This window comes from Thermobia domestica, chromosome 2 (genome assembly GCF_964235325.1).
Source record: "Thermobia domestica chromosome 2, izTheDome1.hap1.1, whole genome shotgun sequence".
NCBI classification, from domain to species: Eukaryota; Metazoa; Arthropoda; class Insecta; order Zygentoma; family Lepismatidae; genus Thermobia; species Thermobia domestica.
Window position 1 is genome coordinate 256,934,304 of NC_137455.1, and position 22,390 is coordinate 256,956,693.

Below are 22,390 nucleotides of genomic sequence, written 5' to 3' on the forward strand. Positions count from 1 at the left end.
CCCTCACATTCAGCACTTTCTCAATAAAGGAAGAGAAATTTGGATATTAAAGAAATGATCCCGGTTTAGGAGAAAAATTTTAGAAAAGAGTAACACATGTTCTATTATTTTTATCGAATTACTCATCTTTAACTTAAGTGAATTCTCACACTCCGTACTTTGTGAATAAATAATTCGACATTTCAATATTATTGATATTGTCTCCTTTTTCCCCTTGGGAGCGGAATTTTCAGAAACGCTGAAATATGTGTTTCCTTATTTTTAAGACTAAATTTCATATTTCCAACTAAGGTGAATATTCACATTCGGAACTTTCTGCTTGACCATAGAGAAATTTAAGTATTTTATAAATGTTCCTGTTTGTCCTGCTTAGGAGTAGAATTTTCAGAAACTGAAACACTTATGACATTATTTTCAATGAAAGGTTTGTATGTCGAGTTTCATCTCTCTAGCGTCAAGGATTCTAAAGATACATTACTCTTAGGGAAAATATGAATCTCCAAAAACCCTTCCTTATCCCTTGCTTTCATGACAAAAGGAGGATTCTCTGCGAATTTTATATTCATACGTATGGCAGTATACCCTGGGCTGATAAATCACTCACTTCTACTCTTTTATATAACAATATAGATACAGATCCGTTAAATCAATTAATTGATTTTGGCTAGTTAAGGACCTACACTTAGGATTGGATTTCTGAAACCGCTGAGAAGACGAACCTGAAATTGTATATACATCCTCTATCTACTTGGAATGTAGATTGTAGATAAGTCGGAGTTTTGCGAAAGACGGATCCTAAGAAGAAAAAAAAATTAAAATTTGCTCACCGCCTGCCGAATACCCGAAATTGTTAGGCACAGAAACTTAAAATTTTGTTCTGATTTCTTTCGTTACGGTATTTCTTACACAGTGGCTATTGACTTTCTTGACACTGGACGATATCATTATTAAGTATAATCATCTCATTGGTTTGTAGTTGTTCGTTTCTCTCTCTCTCTCTTTTTATTATTATTATTATTATTATTATTATTATTATTATTATTATTATTATTATAACAGAAATAAGTCGCAAAAAATGAAAATGATACTTAACTTTGCTTTCGGAGCAGTTTCACCTGGAGTAAACCCACACTGATAAGATCAAAAAGTTTTTAACTCCTGAAGCAAATTCAGCTTAGATTATTTAGATAATCTTACTACAGGACCCTTCAGTAAATTATTTTCTTGTGCCTTCTTACTTATGGTTTTCTAGAACACTAAACATTCAAACAAAGCGCACTCGAGCGGTAAGTCAGAGACCCAAATTCGATTCCTAGTCCAGCTGCAACTTGTCACTTAATCTAATCGAATCTTCATTTATAGAAAATATAGTGGTAAAATAAGTTGTCTCTTTCATTTTTGAATATATGCAGTCATTAATAATATCCAAATAAATTGAATGAAGTCTTTGAGTTTAACGTTCCATGATTATGCTCTTTCAGGCTATGGGAGGCAATGATTAAAGCAAGAGAATGTTGAAGGAAGAACTGGTGGAATGAGAAAGTGGGAGGAAACAGAAGTACCCCGAGAAAAACCCACGGGCACGATGTTGTCCACCACAAACTTACTTATCCGGGATTAAACCAGGGATCCCACACAGCAGAAGTAAGCGCTATACCACTGAGCCACCGCTCCCCCAATAATATCATCCAAATTTGCTATAGAATGGATAACGGCATTTGCTGGAGTATTTTAAAACTTATCAGCAAATATATAGAAAATTTATTCTAAATTCAAAACTGTCCCATAAATTATAGCAAAGACTTACAAAAAATGAAAAAAAAAATAATAAAGATAGATGTTGTAACACATGATAGTTTTTAAATTTTACGTTTTCCAGCTTGTGTATGAGCTCTCTTAGTCCTACCCGGATGGAAGTTTCATTGGTGAAAAATATTGACTGGAAACATGGTAAGAGGAAAAGAGGAAATGAAAATAGCATCTAATGAAAACGTTTACCTGCCTTGATGCAGCGTCAGTTAATAAATGAAGTAAAACTGTATTTATGCATCACTTGCTGACAAGACTTTTAAGAACTAACAGAAGAAAGAAACAGCATTAGTTCCGCTGCACATACATTCGCACAGCGAACTTTATTAATAATTAAATAGCATATGCATTCTTTGATCTATTTTATATATTACTGCTATTAAAATAGCACCTACAATATGATAACGCTCCTTAATTAGGCACTTTCACATTGATTTTATCCAGGACATTTGTTATACAGGTATCATACACACACCAATAAATGGGTGCAATAAATTGGTGGACTTGCCCTTACTAACTCTTTTGTAAACGATTACTAATGAACTGAGTCAACGTTATTTAATATCTATCTAGAAGAGATAGCGAAGACGAAAAAAACCTTAGATTAACGTCCCACAATTATGCCCGTTAGGCTAAAGGAGACGGATGATTAAAGTACGTGAATGATGATGGAAGAACTGGTGGAATGAGACTGTGGGAGGTAATGAGAGTACCCCGAGAAAACCCACGCACACGGTGTTTGTCCATCACAAAGTTCGCTTGGCGGGAGCAGGGTTTGAACCCGGAACCCCATGCACCAAGAGGTGAACACTCTACCACTGAAACACCGCGGCCCTTTTTCGATACTTGAGTAGTATCATCAGTGATGATATGAAAGAAAAGCAAGGATAGGAATGGCGAAAAAAGCCTTTAGAGGGAAGAAAAATCTATTTTGTGAAACCTTGATTAAGAACTGAAAAAAAAATCATAAAATACTTCGTGTGGAGTAGTGTACTCTATGAAGCAGAAACATGAGCATTACGCAAAAGCCCTGACAAAAGATGAATGAAAGATTTTGAAATGTGGATGTGGAGAATTAAGTGGGTCGAACGGAAATCGAATGAGAGAGTATTAGGAATAGTGGGATAGAAAAGAACAATTTTAGATGTAATTGAAAAGAGGAAAAGAAACTGCTTGAAACATTGGCTGAGAAGGAACTATATCAAAAGGAATGTGCTACAAGGTATGGTGGCATGAGATGGAGAGGGGCGGAAGTGGCTACAGTTGATCAAAACAAAAACCGTCAAACCGTATCAAAACAAACAAAAAAAAAAAAATCGTACATGGAGCATGGAAGTTTCTCAGTTGCAGCAAGTGACCTGCCAATAATGGCAGAGTGCAGATGATGATGAAATCCCATACATTGAACAAATCGTAATATTACTAGTTCCTTGTATTTCTTGCTTGAATCAGCAGTAATCTACATTTCCCTGAAAATACAAGCAATTCATCAGCATTAATACACAAAGAGTGAAAAAATGCATGACTGAACCGAGCCTCAAACACGGGATCTCTAGCGTACCGTGCCGATGTGTTTACTACGCTATCCAGTCCGCTTCCAAAACAGCCACACATTCTCCCCCTCTTCGGTGCTCTTCCACTCAGACCACGTGACTTGTACCAGCTGCACAGCTCCCGATATACACAGGATGATGTTTTTGGCACACTGGCTTATGAAGGTCGGTGTTTCCTGTGCCTGTTCGTGCAGCCTTGCGCTGCCATATGTTGCTATTTTATAGAACTAGCCTCCAAACATTTTGATACCACCTCGTACATATCACTGCCATTTACTACCATACCAAATTTATAGTTTTGGCTATTATAAAATTTAAGAAAGGGTCCTATGCACCCTTCCCGAAATTTTAGGAGGTGAGCCAAAATATTCACTGCTAAAATTTATACGGGAAGTGACCATAAGTACCCCTGGGTGAAAAATCGGGCAAAGATCTGCACATACCACTATCATTACGGGATCTATATGTTATACTATGCTGGAGTAATTAATGAGACATAAATCATCAGAACAAATATACACAGTAAATCCTGAAACTAATAATCATTTACTGCACTAAAGCCATGTTTTCTTAAACTATTTGCACTGCGTCTCACAAACCGGAAGCACATGATAATTTTTCAGTTTTCCTTTTCCACTCACTCATTAACTACTCCAAGATAGTCTAACATACAAAAGATCCTATAATGCATCTGGTGCTCAACTAGGTTATAGATTATTAAGGAAGACATACCTATATACCGAAACAATTTTATAGAATACATTATTGAATAGGATACTAAGGTAAGACATTTAATTCATTAATTCCTCAGTACAAGATTTTTCTTTAATTGTTTTAAGAAAGAATGTGAAATACTTACATACTTATACAGCTAAAAATAATTTCAATTCAAATATTTAAGAGTTCTTAAATAATTTTATATGCATTGAGTGTAAAAAGCGTAGAACAACAATCGAATACCACAAGTATCTTGCTGATGAACTGGCAGATTTAAACCCTAATGTCTCATCGGCCGATCAATTCCTTTATCAACTGAGCTACCTGCAATACAACTAGTTTTTGTTTTAGTGTTTTACTCCTCAAATCCTTACTGATCTACTTGATACAAATATGCAGAAAAATCTGAACACAATGACTTTGTAGTGGTGTAAATACATAGGAGCGTATTGAAATTAAATAGAATCGGCAACTTTGCTTTCAAGGGCATACAAACTTCATTCCCCACTACTCTATGTTAAGTTGTCATTGTTGTTACCTACAGACCTTGCGATTCTAGCTTACTTCTCTGCTCCACAGTGACACATTTACATATATGGGCATATTCTTCCAACATACGTCTCAACATTGCACTCGTGTGGTGTGACCTTAAACCACTTGATTTCCTGTCGTGGATTTTAAGCCAAACGAGGAACAAGACCTTCTTCTTTATATGAAATAAGGAAACTAAGTAGCAAGCAATTCAAGGAAGCAAAAATTTGTAGTGATGAACACGGTACTGGCTATCGTTTACGAAGTTTATAGTGGCTAATCACCGTACATTTGGTGCCAGAAGTTTAATGTTACTATACTAAACTTGGTACAGTCTGATTACAAGTCACCAAAGAAATGGACTATCTGATAATTGCACATGAGTCAGTAACTATCTAACGCTCCACCAGTGAAGGAAAAACTTTTCACGTGACTTGGCACTTTATATATAGTTGTTAACTTACGCAATGTTGGGTCATGATCCTGTGAATCATATATGAACATTTCGTTCCCTCTACCGGTAACAGATAACTAAATAGGAGGAAGATGCTTCGTAACTTTACTTAATCACGTGTCCTACTTATATACTGACTACCAACTACAACATAATCAGAAACTGTGTCATGAATTAGATTGATGTTAAGTAAAACGTCATTTTCATTGACAACCAATAAGCAAAGTATTATGATCGTTGGAGATATCAAACTTTGCAACAACACAGAATAGCCGAGCGTTTCGCGTTTACTGAAATATTGTCCATGCGTGAAAGGTTAAGTTCTAACCTGAGTATCTACATATCAAAGCTTTTTCGGCTGAACTGGTCAGAAGGAAGTTTGGGAAGAAACTACCAAAGCTCATAGCTTAACCGGTAACGTAATCGCACAACAGAAGGGAGAATAGGGTTCAAGTTTTCACCACTACAGCGAAAGGTTTTACTTTAGTTATAGCAATGAAAATTCTTGGTTTTCTGCTTATTACACATGTCATTAGTTGAATAATTCTTTTATAGGCACTTACCAAAGAAGAAATTGGATCTTTGTCCCCACTGATTTAACTTCTGACCGTCTTTTCCATATTTGATAATTCTTGAGTTGCAATAACCATCGGAAACAAAGAAATCTCCATTAGACATCACTGCAACAGCAGTTGGCTTACAAAAGTGTTGATCATCATTTCCAGGCTCAAAAGCAGTTCCTAAAGTTAAGGTTGGTTTATTACCACCACCATTTGGAGGAAATTTAAATACTTGATGCAGTGCTACATCAGTTATCCATACATTATTTTCGTTATCCACAGTAAGTCCATGAGGCATGTAGAATCTGAAGAAGAAAATAATAATAAAAACAAATAATACAATACACATTTAGACAAATAAGTTTAAAATAGTACATTTAATTACTGAAGTTTACAACACTGAATGCACATAGTGTGGAAATAAGCTTAATTCTTTATTCTATTCTAAAATATATCCAATTAATTCTGAGTATATGTCTCACTTATAGTTCATAAATTCATAAATGTTGTAAATCTCCACAAGTCGCCTTCTCGTGAGTTGGCTTTAAAGTAAATCTTGACTTCTCTCGCAATTTAGAATTAAATTTCTGAAGTATGCACCATTAGCTGTTTTAATTCCCCAACATATGCCCAACATGGCGCCTACTTGAACGCTTCAAAGCTACTTCTCTGTTTACTTTTTCTCTACTTCTTCTCCTCCCTATCTGCCGAACAATTCAGCGAAAAAGCTAATTGGTGTATTTTTTTCTTAATGGGATTATGCTTTGTTTTTCACATCCGCTTTGAGATTCCTTTGTTCCAACTCTTTTTCAAATTCCGACAGTTCAACGGACATTTAAAAAATAATAATAATAAAAAAAAAGCAAATTTTTCTTCTAATAACATATCTAGGACAAACATCTATACCAAACGCCACAGTACTTCCATGGTAAAGAAACCATTGAAACCCAAAATCGGAGTTAACTGTGAAGTTGTGCTATATAAATTTTGTTTCGCATATACTGAATTGTGTGCACGAATTTCCTCAGGACAATTTTACTTCCTGCTAGTTCAGTAAATATGGATTTTATCCCATTTTAGTGTACAAATATTTACTCTTTTATTACGAGTTTTATGCACTTCTGGTTATCTCTGTTGCTCTACATGAAAGATTTCCAGCAACAAAAGATGAAAAATACTGCTAGAGAGAATAGAAAACCATCCGGTCGTTGGTCACTTACTGTTTTACCAGTACTAATCTTCTGACAGAAGAACGAATAGCCTAGCCAATGTCATACGCAGTAAGGTTCCGAAAAAGATACACGCCAAGTTTTTTTTTTTAATTTTTTTTCCTTTTTTTAAATCAGATACTGTTAAGTGTGTTTAGGCATTATTTAGAATGTCTGAAAGCTCTACGCAAACGTGGAAATACTTAATATTACGTTCTTTGCCTAGGCATTGTTCATAATGCTAAGAAATACAGTGTTCTGAAAATGGTACAATATTCGAGTTGTAATAATTATAACTCTCCCATATTAAACTGTAGATTCGTCCTATTTACACAACAGCGGTTTACTGGCCAGTAGCGGTATTGTCTGGTATATGGATAGCAGTGTTGTCTTGGAATGGTAAAATATAAAATATTTGATTTGTTAGTTACAAAACAAGATTTTGGGGAAGAATCAACAATTAACTGACTGTGATTTTCCTTTTTAAAATTTATTTGTTTATACTATTGATTCAAAAATGAACTTATTACAGTTATTTCATGTCGTTCACAGTTACAATTATTCCGTGTTATTACAGTTATTCCGTATCTAGTTATTTCATATACTCCTATTTAGTGATATTCATGAGAATAAAATAATTCTTCTTTTGTACACCTATTCTGCATTTATGATACATAGGGACTTTTCACATACTTGAAAGGGATTGTTGATTCCTACAACCCAACAACTCCGGTCAGTAATTGAGCTCTTTGTTGTGTACATGCTGTACAGTGAAGAAAATAAACATTGTACAGTCCCAACAGCGAACAAAAACTTACAATGAAACAACCCTTCTACAATGAACTTCCGAAATTAAAGGAACGATGTAGTTGTAACAGTATACATTTAAGGGATGAACGGTATCAGCACATTATAAATGAAGTGAATGTTGCGAAGTCCTTAAGAAAGAACACAGACATTACAAGCTTCTGAAAAGATACGATGTTATGGCGCTCCCCCACTGTCGATATATATATACACAAAAAAAAAAAAAAAACAAATAAAAAAAAACTAATTAGACAACAAAATTTCGGATTGAAGTTGAGTAAAAGGGAATGTCCATTATTCTTAGTCGTAGATTCCATTAATTTACAATTGGATATGGTGCAGGGGTGGCGCATGGGTATCAACAAAAGAACTGGCAAGTTTCTGGAGTATGTTATCAAAAGTTGAATGACGAAAATGAATAACAAATATAATATTTCAATGAAGAAAAATCATGGTACATCGTTCAAGTCAGAATAGAAAAAACAGAGGTACACAAATTTGATTGATCTACCTTGTCTCACCACAGAATACTCTTGGATGGAGAATTGAAATAAAAGAAAATTTGTAATGATTCACAGTTATGTCTATTATGTTTACTGCGGTTGGCAAAGGATACTAACTTAATAACCAAGCTCGGAAATCGAATTTGAAATCCATTTAGCGCCCGTGCATTGACAGCTTTGCCAATAACAACTTGAACGCATAAAAAGCTATCTGCACACATACGCTGTTACCACTTTTACACGGTGTTACCAATGCAAATTGTGATGTCATTTAAACAAAACGAAATCTTGTTTTAATCTTACCACAAACAACCGTAATAAACTACAATATTGGAGATATGTTGAAATGGCTACGCTAATGAAGATGGATGATATATGAAAGCTAATTATTGCGAAAGAATACGTAGAATGAAAATGTTGGAGATAACGGGAAAAAACCGAGAAAACTAACGGACACGTTTTTGTTTACCACAAACTTCCATGATCTGCGATCGAACAAGGAACCCCTTTCACCAAAAGTAAGTGTTCTATCACTGAACCACTGTGCTCCTACTTTGGAGGAACAACTATGATTCCGACAGATCTATTGGCTGTATAAATACTATCTGTGACAACAAGTACTGACGCTCAAAATGTGGAAATCGTAGTTCTGTTTCTTCGCCTTTTTCAAGGTCAGTTATTCTCAACTAGTGTGTTGCGCTCTGCAGGAATCGCAGACAGATTGCCGGTGCGTCACCGTTAAGGTTGTTTTCAATGCGCATGACACAATTGTTGTTATAATTTGTAAGAAAAAAGGGGTCCTATGGGGCTAGCAAAAAGAATGATTCAAAATACTAAGAGCTACTATTCTAAGTTAATTGTAAAAAACTGCAAGTTGCATGTAGGATATAAAAAAAAAAAACTTCAAGCAGATTCGCTCGTATTAGTTGTATCATGAATAACGAAGCGAATGAGACACTTCTCTGATAGAAATAGAAAAAATGAAATGAAATTTTTGAGTTTTACGTCCCACGGTTATGCCGGTTAGGCTAAAGGAGACGGTGATGATGAGTAATGAATGAAATGGTGGAATGAAGAAAGTGGGAGGAAACGGGAGAACCCCGAGAAAACCCACGCACACGGTGTTTGTCCACCACAAAGTTGATAGAAATAGACTTCTGTGATGCCGAAGTATAGAAGCCCATAGCCAGATGCCAAAAACATGTGGTGGTCGAAGACTGCGTCGAGAAATAGTACAACTACAATTCATAGGAAGGTTTAGACATTAAGATATGAGGATATTTACTAGGCCACCTTCGTATCATCGTAGTTCACTTTACAACGAATGGCATTTAGAAAGCGTTTTAAGATCAATTCTATGACCTATGTAGTCACTAATAGTGAAGTAAGTTATTTAGACTGCTTTACTGAGCCACAGTAACTATTTCTTAACCTGTAAAACATTCAATAAAAAAAAAAAAGTATTTTAAATTCGGAAGATATTAATACAGGAATTCAGTAAAGGATTCTTAACAGTGACGACGCCAGTTTTAATTTTCTGGAACTGGGGGCAGGTGGAGGGACAGTAATTTTTGTAAACCGAAAAGGGTAGTTTTGCATTACTTCACCTACATTACAATACAACATGTTTGGGGAGAGTAAACGCCGTCATCGAGGGTGGGCGCTCGCCTTCCTATTGCCATCTGGCGTTTCACTGATTCTTAACTTTTTAATTAAGTCAAGGAATCGTAAATCAGGCCATAAAAAGCAGAAGGATTACTGCGAAAGAAATGCGGTTATGAAACTAACTTCAACTATAGAGGAGCTTCAAGAGTAAGAGGGAAAAAAAGACAGTAAAGTAGCGTATGTATAATATATAACGTAAAATTGTCATATAGTAGGAAGCTCAATAATGCATTAGTTCAGAATATAAGGGATAAATTCTATAATTTAAAGAAACAAATGAGAAGAGAGAAATTAAAGTAGTGAATTGTTTGTAAAGTAAAAGATATTCTTAATAATTACACATACAAAAGCTACGAAATCCCACGCAACATACACGTTTCAATGCTTTTCGTAAATGATAAATCATACACTCAAAGGATGTGTCCATCGGAAGGACAGTTCTTCCTCTGAGAGTTTATTCTGCACTGACAAAGCGGATCAATCAAATAAGTATCTCTTTCCTTTCGAATTGTAAGTGTTCTTCTAACTTGATCTAAGCACTATGATTTTTTGTTCGTTAAAATATTGTACATCAAAAGTTATTTATTTTCCTCATTCAACTTTTGATAAAATACCCCCAAAACTAGCCAGTTTTCTTGGTGACCATCCTTGTGCCGACCTTGCATCACATCTAATTGTGCATTAATGGAACCTACGATTAAAATAATGGACATTTTCTTTTACCCGAGTTCGATCCGAAATTTTGTTCTTGAGTAATGTTCCTGCAATTTCGGAAAAATTTCGGGTGGTGAAAGAGTCGAAAGAAAGTATTTCTACACCCAGGCTGGACTATACTTTTTATCTTATTATGATGTCAGGAATCACCTCCCAAGCGTTGGCAATCGTACGCATTAGCATCTATAATAGCTAGTATAATTCACAGACTTATTACGTTTTGCCCCTTTTAAAACTTCATTTACTATAATCAGTTCCTGAAAAGGAAGAACTTAGGTAGTCAATGATCCGATTTGGAAGTTTCAATTAGTTCTTTATCAACTGAAATATACATGTGACATTTTCAAATTATATAGATCGGTGCGTGGTTCAACATATTGAGACTAACCACAACTTACTACCTGTTTTCTGGCGAAGATGATTCACCTCAAACTTTGAATCAGATGTAAATAAAGTGTTTCAGGGGAACAATGAATCAAGAATTTGCTGACTTCTTAGTACGTGGGAGTGCATCATTAAAATGTCCTCGAATAACTTACGAAAGAGAAAGAACATTGCCTGTGTACAAAGTGTGTTAGGCGAGAAAGAACATTGCGTGTGTACAAACAATTTTTTATCAGAAAATATTGAAAAATACGTAGTTGTTTGTTGCAACTCGAAAGTTCAGTAACTATGCGAGTGAGTCTGTAGTCCAATCCTTGTTTTAGCATAAATAAATTCATTTCTATGAATTAGTTTTTTCTACAAATACTGTATTCATTCACACTGCATATGCTCATTTATAAGAGCAGCTGTAATAAACTTATCAACAAAAGGTAGAATAGAGTCATAGGATACTTTCGTCTGTAATGTACACATATATCTTTAAAGAATATTTGCTTTCGGTATTATTACCTTAATTTTCTTTTCAACGAAAACAAATATCAGATTTTCTTTAGCTCTATAAAATATAAACGAAAGAAAGAACTGAACACGACATACCAGAAAACAGTTTTGTAGTAAACAGTTCTTTATTTTTAGGTGTCATAAATGTAACTGGACCGAAATATTTTGTTAATTAAAGACTAAATTCTACCCGGAAAGAAAGATGAATTAATTTTAAGAAGTACCTACACTTACTCAGACTACACATTGCACGTTGTCTTCTATTTATATGACTGCAAGTTATTTTAAAAAATTAATATAAGCAGGAAATAATCCAGTACACATTGATAAACTTTAATACATAGGTTTAATTTATAATATGTTTGTTTACAGGAACATGTAAGTACCTTGGTATAATCTTCAAATTGATTTTCTTATCTACTCAAAAATAAATAAATATATATATAAATAAAATAAAACAAAACAATATTATTGAACTCAAAACGTATTCACATCAAAAAACACTAGTTCTACCAGCAGATTTTGATAGAAGTACATTCATTTTAGACATCATTATCACTTTAATAATAATAATAATAATAATAATAATAATAATAATAATAATAATAATAATAATAATAATAATAATAATGTATTATAACACTGTACTACAATAATGTTTACTCGATTTACTGTCATATGCAGATAGTGTATTATATTACACAAGGGCATCATGTATTGTATAAATAAAATAAAAATCATATAAATGAGAAGGTATTAATACCTTTTCATTCCTAAAAACACAAAATGCCTCAGAAATTCTAAAATATTACCAGACTATATATTACCAAATAATGTTCCAACCACTGAACTATTTAAATAATAATAATAATAACAATAAAGAAAAGAATGAAATTAAACACTGTTTAAATCGAAAGTATTCTGCTATCATGAAACTTAGAATGTTACTGCATACTTACAGATTGCTACCCCATTCATGAACAACTGCACCACTTGAATTATTGAATACCACAACTGTGTTCTCGCGGATGGCGCCTAAGTATCTTTCATTATATATGTTATTCAGTGTGAAGGTATTACTGTTCCATGTCCGATCTCCACGATGAAAAACAACAACATTCCCACTTGTATCTATGCTTACAGCACTCAACTGACCAAGTTTTTTGTTTGGATCAGGCCAATCAGAAACAACAGAAAAGCCTATAGAAAAATTTAAATTTAAGATATAAGAACTTTTCCTTTGCAACAAAACGAAAATACACAAAGTATACATGGATAAAAATTTAATTATTATATTGTTTTCAAAAATATACATTTCTATTATTCAATACGAGGGATAATTTCTTATGTCCAAAGAAGGAAATTACAGGTAACATTTATCAAAGAAAATGAAGATAGCGCATGTTTACTCTGTAATATTATATAAAAATTATGTATTAACTCTTTTTTATTGGGTTTGCTTAATTCCAGACTATCATTACAAATTACAAGTAACATTGTTTGTAATGCGAAAACTATTGCAGGTTAAGTAAAATGAGTTTTACATCAAATTTAAACGAATTACTCCACATTAATTATTAAAAAAAGAAAAAAATATGTCTACAAAACCGTTGCTGAATTTGATTATCGTTACACTACACGTAAGACCTTATTAATGTGAAAAAAATTAAAAACTACCGAATAATCAATATACGCTTGAATTAAGATTATATAGTACATAATAACGTTCTCTGTAAAGACATAGGAGACATTTCCTAGAATTCCATCCTCTCGTCTTTCCCCTGTAACTCAGTAGTCGTAGCCTCAGGGAAGAAAAGTGCAGTTCCCATGTGTAGTCCATATAAGTGGGACTCTTCTGAGTTCTTTGGTTGATAAGACAAAGGCTTCAGTTAGGTAACATTCTTGTCAGAATATTATAGTGGTCAGCGGTTGTAATTCTTCATAGTTTTAACCAAATAAAAATTACGATAATCAGGTCTACACATCTATAGATCTTCAGTATGTAATTACTAAAATATAACTGTTAAAAAATAATTCACTGTCAAACGAAAACTATTACGGATAACATATTCGTGGAGCATTAGCGAGTACTGAAATTGACCCACGTGCGGGCAGTATTTTGCACTCTTCCTTCTGTACCTTTCATACAGAATTCGTCTAGATTCGAAGTCTCGCCCGAAATTCTAGGCATCTTAGTAAATTATTCCCACCTTCCTCCTATTCTAGGTCAAACACCAAAACACAATAAAACATGGTATATTAAATGAGAAGTCCAAACATCAAATTTCATGTCTCTAACCTTAAGGAATTCCGAGATATGGACATCTTATAATAATTGTAGCTCCCATTTTCCTCCTTGCAAATCGAATTTCCAAATATTCTTCCTTAAGTAACAAATCCAGTGTACTATCCAAATTTTAAATTCCCAGCTTACGTAGTTTGACCTAGGTGCTGATCAGTCAGTCAGTCAAGACTTCTTTTGTATATGGAGATGTATATACTATACATCAGCACGTAGTTTTTAATCACTAGTATACATAATTTCCGTACATTCTATATCCACTGAAACCTTTCCTTACATACTGTATGTCTTGGCACTACTACAATTAGCAGCAAAATTTGTTCTTTAATATGTTTGTTTCAACAGAAAATACAGAAAAGCAAAGTGAGCACTTTTCGGGTTTGTTAGTTATTATTAGTTTATTACTAATGAAAATTCTTAAAATTTGTACTGCATATAATTGTAAACAAAAACTGTAATTATGCTTTCTTATTTTGTTTTAAATGTCTTAAGATTAGTTTTTGTCTCAAATGTTGGATTTTATAATTTTATTGACTAAACTGATAACAGAAATATTATGTTTTATTATTTGTGTATAATTTGATCTGTTAGTTGATTGGTTGGTTTGTAGTTTAAAGATCCATTTCAGCAAGCATAAAGATATGGATCCACTACAGCTTAACGTGAAATCCAGACCATTATTTCCCAGCGAAAATTGAACCTGGGTAAGCGATGCCGAAGGCGCGTTGCTAACTATACAACTTACCAGGTATCCGTTCTGCATTAGATATTAACATGCTCAAAACAATTTCCTGCTTTGGTTTATATTGTGGCTGTGCTCTTTTACTCCGGTTTCTGCAAGTTTTGTATGTTATATTTTATAATGCCTCCTTATTTATATTTAATTTGAATACGGCTTTATAAACTTCCGAGCTCGAGGAATGAACAGAATAAGAATTTCGTACTACATACAAAAGAGGTTGAGTAGAATAAATTTCAACTTGTATTAACGTTTCCTCCTCCTTTCTTTCTTATTCTTCCAATTTTCTCAGGAATCAATTGTTTCCTGTCGCAGAATTCAACTACTACCCATTAATGCATAAGATACTTTACCTGAAGGTTTCAAATGTGGTTGAGTCCCTACATTGTCGTGGTTTGTAGTGGCCGTTTGTCTATTGTCTGTAATTAATCTTGGTGCCTCAGACTGATTCTCACTCAAGAACCCGTATCTTGTACTTCCAGGTGAAGCATAGCTGGCAGGCTGCTCTTCCGAGTACTTCGGCCCATGTCTATCATCATAATCCTGGTATCCATAGTCTCCGAAGTTAGTTTGAGGATATGTGTCGCCATATTCCAGTTTACGTCTACTCACACTTCTAATGGAACGCCAATTATTTGATCTGGAATGTGCATTTAATAACTGAAAGGAAGAAAAATATTAATTAATATGTAGTTTTGGAACACTGTCCAAGATGAAATGTGTGCCACGATGACTAAAAAAGCATTTGAGTAATCATCGCTGTAGGTTAGAGTCCTGAATTCGATTTCAGCCCAAGTCACGTAAGTTTTATACTGAACATTTACAAAGGGCAAATCTTTCAGTTTAACGTCCCACGATTAAGCCTTTTAGGCTAACAGAGAAGGATAATTAAGGCAAGTGAATGACGATGAAAGAATTGTTGAAATGAGCATGTGGGAGGAAACGGGAGTACCTCGAGAAAATCCATGAACACGATATTGTTCATCACAAACTTATTTCCCCAGGGATCGAACCAGGGACCCCACGCACGAGCGTAGGGCAAGCGTTTCCTGAGCCACCATATCCTTATTTTCCGATTGAGCTTTAGTCTTTAATTTACGAGGCATAGTACCTACATATTGAGTCAATCTATTTCAAATCAACCAATGATGAAAAATTCATGATCTCAGATTTTGATAATTGTTTGTATATTGAAAGATATGTTTGAGAATAGTTATTTCCCAAAATAAAACTTTTCCAGTTCTTATAGTTAATTAGTAATTAATTACGCAAGTAGCTTCAAGGTCACAACTCAAACACGGATGTTTTTGCATTTTATTGTTTATTTCAATAACCATAAGTGCTATGAAGCTAAAAATTTTCATCCGCGTGTAATTTTGTCTGTAATTTCAAATCTGCAATCAAAACTAATGAACATTGTATAGGTGTAGAGTTACAGCATCAGTTAGGTCCCAAGTTCAGGCCCCGGAATGAGCATGTGGTGAAAGTTGTACATGTGTGAAATTTTAGCAGAAGGTGGAGAAATAAATATATTTTGTGTAAACCAAATTTGGTTTTTGGTATTTAAACCTAAAGGCCAAAATAAAACTTCTAACATGTAGTAAAATTTTCAGTAGTAATGAATCTGTAAGGGATTGATACATTCTTCAAATGGCTATTTCAGGTTAATGAACCACGGAAATCACGCAGAAGAGCCTTGGAAGGTGATCGCGTAATCAGTGACCATTTGAAATATGATAGTGTGGCTGTACATGAATTCTTAGCAGTGTTCCTGGCAAACTTAAAAACGGAGCTACCATTCCGTAAACATGTCTGATGGCTCTGGAGCTCAATATAAAAATTGTAAAATTTCAAGAACACTTGTATGCACAAATCAGATTTTGGTCTTATATGTGAATGGCATTTCTTTGCCACTTCAATTGGTAAAAATGTTTACGATGGCATAGGTGGAACGACAAAACGATTAGTTACTGTGCGAGTTTACAGAGTACAACTGCGAACTAAATATTAAATACACAGCAATTTCATAAAGGGGTTGCGGATAATGTCACATCCATTAGGTTTTTTTTTTTTTTTTTTTTTTTTTTTTTTTTTTTTTTTTTTTTTTAATCAAATGAAGATGTTCAGCAGCATCGCACGACTCAAGAAAATAGGTTTATCCCTGTGAAAACAATACCTGGAACAAGAAATAATCATGCTTTCATGCCTGACAGTGAAATAAGTTTAAAAAATTGGACTAATTTCCTCTACATCAATGGAAAAGCTACATAGAGTTTGGGTAGATACAAAACCACAAACAGAAGACACCAAAAGTAAAAGTCTTGGATCCAGGAACATTTATAGCGTGTGTCTATCACTGCAAATGGTGGACTGGGATGGTGCTGGAATAATCTGAGGGATATCAGGACTACAACACAAAGTTCTTACATCATGCAGAGCCCGATTCTACTTTTCATTGGTCTCGAACCGACGATATGGATGCCAGCTGGTCACATTCTTATTGATGCAATAGATCACACTTCTATCATGGCTAGTGGAAAATCACATAGTGTGTCACATGAGACTGTTAATAAAATTAACGATTTATTCAAGAATTACAGTAAACATTAATACATTGCACAATACTAAGTTGAGTAGATAAGGCAACTGTTATTTTTTGCTATATTGCAGGCAGGGGCACCCAAAGAAAATTTTCTAGGGGAGGCCATTCCATGGTTGCTATATTGCGTCTGGTATTTAATATATGTGGTTTGCTATATTACATATACATTTTCGTAAGCCAGGGAGGGGGGCTGCTTCCCTTCGGGTGCCCATGATTGTAGGCTACTGTGTGGAATAGTTGTAATAAAAGTTATACAGTATCAAATAGCCTATATCATTATTTCAGAAGCTCGTTAAGAGGCAAAAGACACATTCAGATTTTGGGGCCTTAGGGTCAAATACCCAAAACCAAATTTGGTTCACACAAAATATAGGTATTTCTTCACCTTGTGCTAAAATTTCACACATATACAACTTTCACCACATGCTCATTCTGGGCCCTGAACTTGGGACCTAAATGTTGCTATAACTCTATACCTATATAATATTAATTAGTTTTGATTGCGGATTTGAAATCTACAGGCAAAATTACATGCGGGTGAAACCCACGAGCACAGTGTTTGTCCACACAAAGTCCACTTATAGTTATTGAAATAAACAATAAAATGCAAAAACAGCTGTGTTAAAGTCGTGACTTTGAAGCTAATTGCGTAATTAATTACTAGTTACCTACGAGGGCTGGAAAAGTTTTATTTTGGGAAATAACTATTCTCAAATATATCTTTCAATGTACAAAAAATTATCAAAATCTGAGACCATGAAATTTTAAAATGCTTATACTTTGGTCGATTTGAGATAGAATGACCCTATTTTCTTTATCAAAAAAGAATGTAAGGAGATCAAAATACGGTTTTGTATTGGTCTAGATTATGTTTCAAAATTCATATTAACATTATAAATTTAATGAAAATTTGGAATTTCTCTACCTCTATTTTATAACAGTTCAATTTTCTATAATAAAATAAATTTTGTTAAAACACTTAGCATACTGCTGAAGAAACTATAACCAAATCTCACAAGTCAATTCTGAAAGAATACGTCCTAAAATGAATTTATGTGTTTTGCTTGGGATGATGTACCCATTCAATGGATATAGAAATGGCAAGAATCCCAGAATCTTCTCTGATTTTTTTTTTTCTGGCAGTGCAGGGACTTTGTTTGCTCAGTAGCAGAGAGCTGGTTTCAGACGTGAAGAAATATACTAAGTTTGTGATGAGCACCGTGCTTTTGCAGTTCTGTTCCTTCCCATTACCTTAATTCCATCAATTCTAGCACCTTTATTCACCTGCAATTATCATCCCTCTCTCTTAGACTACACAACCATGCAAGAAAAGAAACGCATTATTTGAAATAATTTCTCTTCATAGGGGTGCCTAGCCTCAACTTCACCAGCTGCAAGCCAGATGTGAAGTTGTCATTCAATTTGATCATGAAACTTGGAGAGTTACATATCGTGTATAGAATCCCGAAACGAGAACAGAAAAAGACCTAAAAGTTTCTCAGATGTTTTTCTCTCTACTTCTTCCCATCCCTATCTGATGAAGTGTTTTGGCGAAAATGCATTAAAAATGTGTTATAATTGTGTTTGTACTATTTTCTGGATTATAAATATTCACACCATTCCAAATTCTTCTGACAATGAAGAAAATAATACGATTTTGTTTAAGGAAGCAGAAGCAGGAGGACTGGGATCTTCATGTCTGCTATAGTACAAAAAGTCAACAATGTCTTACTTAAAAGCCGGAATTAGTTTCGTAATTGAACAAACAAACAAAAAAGTACTCAATTATGACAAAAAATACATTCTGTTTCAGATTCCTATTACGAAGTTCATAAAAATAAGCAAAAACTATATGAAGGAAAATAGAAACAGCAGAGTTTCTAAATTATGGACTTCACAATATACGAAAATCAACTTAGAGGTCACACAGCAGAAAAACTATTCATTTTACGGCAAGTGGTGTGGAAAAATTTTAGAAAAAATGAAATGAAATCTAAGTTTTACATCCCACGGTTATGCCGGTTAAGCTAAAGGAGACGGTGATGATGAGTTAAATGGTGGAATAAAGAAAGTGGGAGGAAACAGGAAAACCCCAAGAAAACCCACGAGCACAGTGTTTGTCCACACAAAGTCCACATGGTGCAAACTGGGATCGAACCAGGGACTCCAAGCACCGGAGGTGAACGCTCTACCACTGAGCCACCGCGCCCCCAGGAAAAATTTTACAGGAAGTCATACTACTAAATGTATGTAATTGTAATTTCATTTACTCTACTTAGGGACAGTTTTCCCATCTCATGTAAATGTACACGTTACGGAACTTTTACATATAGTAAACGGAATTTTAACAAGAACATTGGGTTTTCAATAGGGACAGTTTTCCCATCTCATGTAAATGTACACGTTACGGAACTTTTAGATATAGTAAACGGAATTTTAACAATAACATTGGGTTTTCAATGTATCTGTAACTGGTAGTTTTTTAAATGATCCTGCAACTTCAGGATTTGAGTGCTTCTTCAGGATAATTGTTGTTTTACGTCTAGACTGTTTTTCTTTACAACATATTTAAAACCACTATTGTAACTGCTGAGTTTTTTATATAACCATTTTGATAGTAAATAAGCTGGATGACTGAAACCTGATATGATCGGGCGAAGGGGGATGTCAGGCTTGTGCATCTTCGGAAGACCATAAATAATGGGAAGACTAGGTGCATGTATTTTTATCATATCTTTTTCGATGTCAGTTAAAAGTGGTGAAGAATCAATTGTCGACTGTACCTTCTTAATAGCCTGTGGTAACGGATTACAGGGATATGAAACAAAATTACATTTTTCTGCTATTTTTAAAATACCGAAACCATATCAAGCATATCTTTGTTTTTGCATAACAACATATTGGTCAACACCACAACCAAAAAAGTCACAAGAAGGCATGTCGGGTTTGGCGCTTCTTCTAAAACAACATTTACATAATATAAAATAGGTTCAACAAAATAAAAAAAAATAAAAAAAACAACGGGAAATTAAAGAATCGTTCTTTATTCATAAATACAAACTTGTAGTGAACCTTGATACTGGCAACATTGATCGCACTTGGGTACCTACCTTTGATGCATACTTTGGATCTGGCAATAGTGGCCTAATATAGACACCGCGTTCTTTTTTATTCAGTTCATTCTTTTTTTTCTTTCCACTCTGCTCTGTTCATCTCAGGTTTTTTTTTCTTTTCTTTTCTTTACTTTACTTTTATATAGTGGTATGTATTCCTAGTTTTACTCCTTTCCGTTTTAATCCGTTTTCCTTGCCACTGAGAAAGGAACCAGCTGAGAGTTCCGAAATGTCCAAATCTTTAAATTTTTCAAGGGAGGATTCATTGGTAAGTAGCCACCAAACTTTTGTTCATTTTGAATAAACCCCATGCGCCCATGTAATTATAAAGTGGATTATGTTTATACTCTTATTACGAACTTTTAAAATAAAATACAAATGTTAACTAAAATTGCATGCTAAAATGAAATAAAAAGCAGTAACAGGAACGTATGCTAACAGATTTTCATATTTTCACATAAACTTAGTCTTTCTTCATAAAGAAGTGAGTTATTAAGGATTTTTTTTTTTTCGTGTCCACCATTTTCTGCACGTCATCGGTCTGTTTCTGTTCATCTTGAAAATTTTTCTTTACTTTCTTCAACCCCAATACAAATCATAAATCACATGAAAAAATGACTTTACCTTAAAAAAAAAAAAAAAAAGTAACTTGTAGTGAAAAACTTAAAAAAAAAAAACACTTTTAATGACCAACTTGAAAAAAAAAATTAACGTTTAGTTAAAAAAAAAAAAGTGATTCGCTATGAGTCCTGTACTATTTATAACTCCAGTAAACTATTTCGTATTTTTCTTCAATATTGTTTATATCCGCATTTTTTGTGCTGGATAATAAGTCGGTTTCAGTGAAAATGACACTTCGCTTGCAAAATTTTGGACGAAGAATCTCATATTAGAATAGTTCAGATTTGCATCTTTTCGTCCAGCTTCGCAATTTGTAGGTCGTTATCAGTGGAACCTACAATTAACTTGCACGTACTGAAATATTCGCTGTCCACTCAGTTGCAATGAAGGCATCCTCTTACCCCATTAGTTGCAATGGGTGACACAATAAACATGGAACACAAATGACAAGAATACGACGAAATCTTAAAATAGCTGATATGAATAACAGACTAGTATTCAGATATACATATAAAGAAAGAAAAAAAAAAACTATCACGAAATATAATATTTCACTCACCTCTGGGCCGAGATCGCAATGCGTAAGAACGATAAAACAATGAAGAGCTGAAAGGATGTACAACCACATCTTCAATCTTCTACCTCACGAAATCTATAAAATATATTATTATTAGGTGCTACCTTCAAAAATAAGGGAACAGACAGTAAATTAAGAGCAGAAAATATATGCTGCTTGCCATGTTCAAAGCATTTTCTCAACGCGATTAAAATAAATTTGAAAGAGAAAATCTTGAAGCTAAGCGCTAATTTATTGAAATTTACTGAAAACGATGTTCTGAGATACATAATTTGTGTAAGAGTATAGATAAACAAACACGGGTAGAGATAAACAGAATTAATGGCATTCCAAACTTAAACGTGTTACTTTAGGCATTTTAGGTGTTAAAATAACCGAGCCGGCAATATTCACATCACAGGATATCAATATTTCGTGATGCAAGTTACATTAGGTTAGATATAATCAGGGTTGGCAAAAACCATGGTTTTTATTTTAAAAAAACAACAAAAAAACCGGTTTTTTTGGTTTAAACCAGTTTTTATGGTTTAAATGATTTGCTCTATATATTCGCATCATATATGGACAGAAATAAGTTTGTTTCGCCTTGATGTTATTATGCAACAACCGGGTTATGCTGGAAGGGGTCACATAAGCTTAAAGCGGAATAAAAACCGCTTCTCGAGTTACATCCGAGAGAAATTGTCCTCCATTTGAACTCAGAACCAGGACTAATTGGCCACAAATGCGATACGTCTGCCGACTCACTCACTCACGAAGGAATCCTGATAAAAAAAAAAAAAAAAAAATACATTGTACTGATTTCTACATGCTTCTTAATATAACTGTCAAGAGTCATTTCAGAAGGACAAAAAGATAAACAGTTGCACAAGTGAAACCATTACACAGAATTACATATGAACAATTTCAAAGTACTACAGAGTACAGAAGAACTAATTTAGTTCAAGTTAGTTAACAACGACTTTTATTGGTCCAAATTAAAGAAATACACCGACTTAATCTGCATATCAATAAGAAAAGTGAATAAAGA

General features: G+C 34.1%; 1 protein-coding gene across 4 annotated transcripts in view; it reads right to left on the bottom strand.

Moving 5' to 3' along the window:
• The window catches only part of Pal1 (Peptidyl-alpha-hydroxyglycine-alpha-amidating lyase 1), a 560,006-nt gene that overhangs the window by 41,210 nt on the left and 496,406 nt on the right, over positions 1–22,390 (bottom strand). For all 4 annotated transcript variants that reach the window (XM_081748611.1, XM_081748613.1, XM_081748612.1 and 1 more), the window contains exons 2-5: positions 21,343–21,435; positions 14,801–15,107; positions 12,366–12,606; positions 5,628–5,929 (exon numbers count right to left, since the gene is read on the bottom strand). In XM_081748611.1, coding sequence (XP_081604737.1) covers positions 5,628–5,929; positions 12,366–12,606; positions 14,801–15,107; positions 21,343–21,411 — 919 coding nt within the window. In that variant the 5' untranslated portion in view covers positions 21,412–21,435. The remainder of the gene's footprint in view (positions 1–5,627; positions 5,930–12,365; positions 12,607–14,800; positions 15,108–21,342; positions 21,436–22,390) is intronic.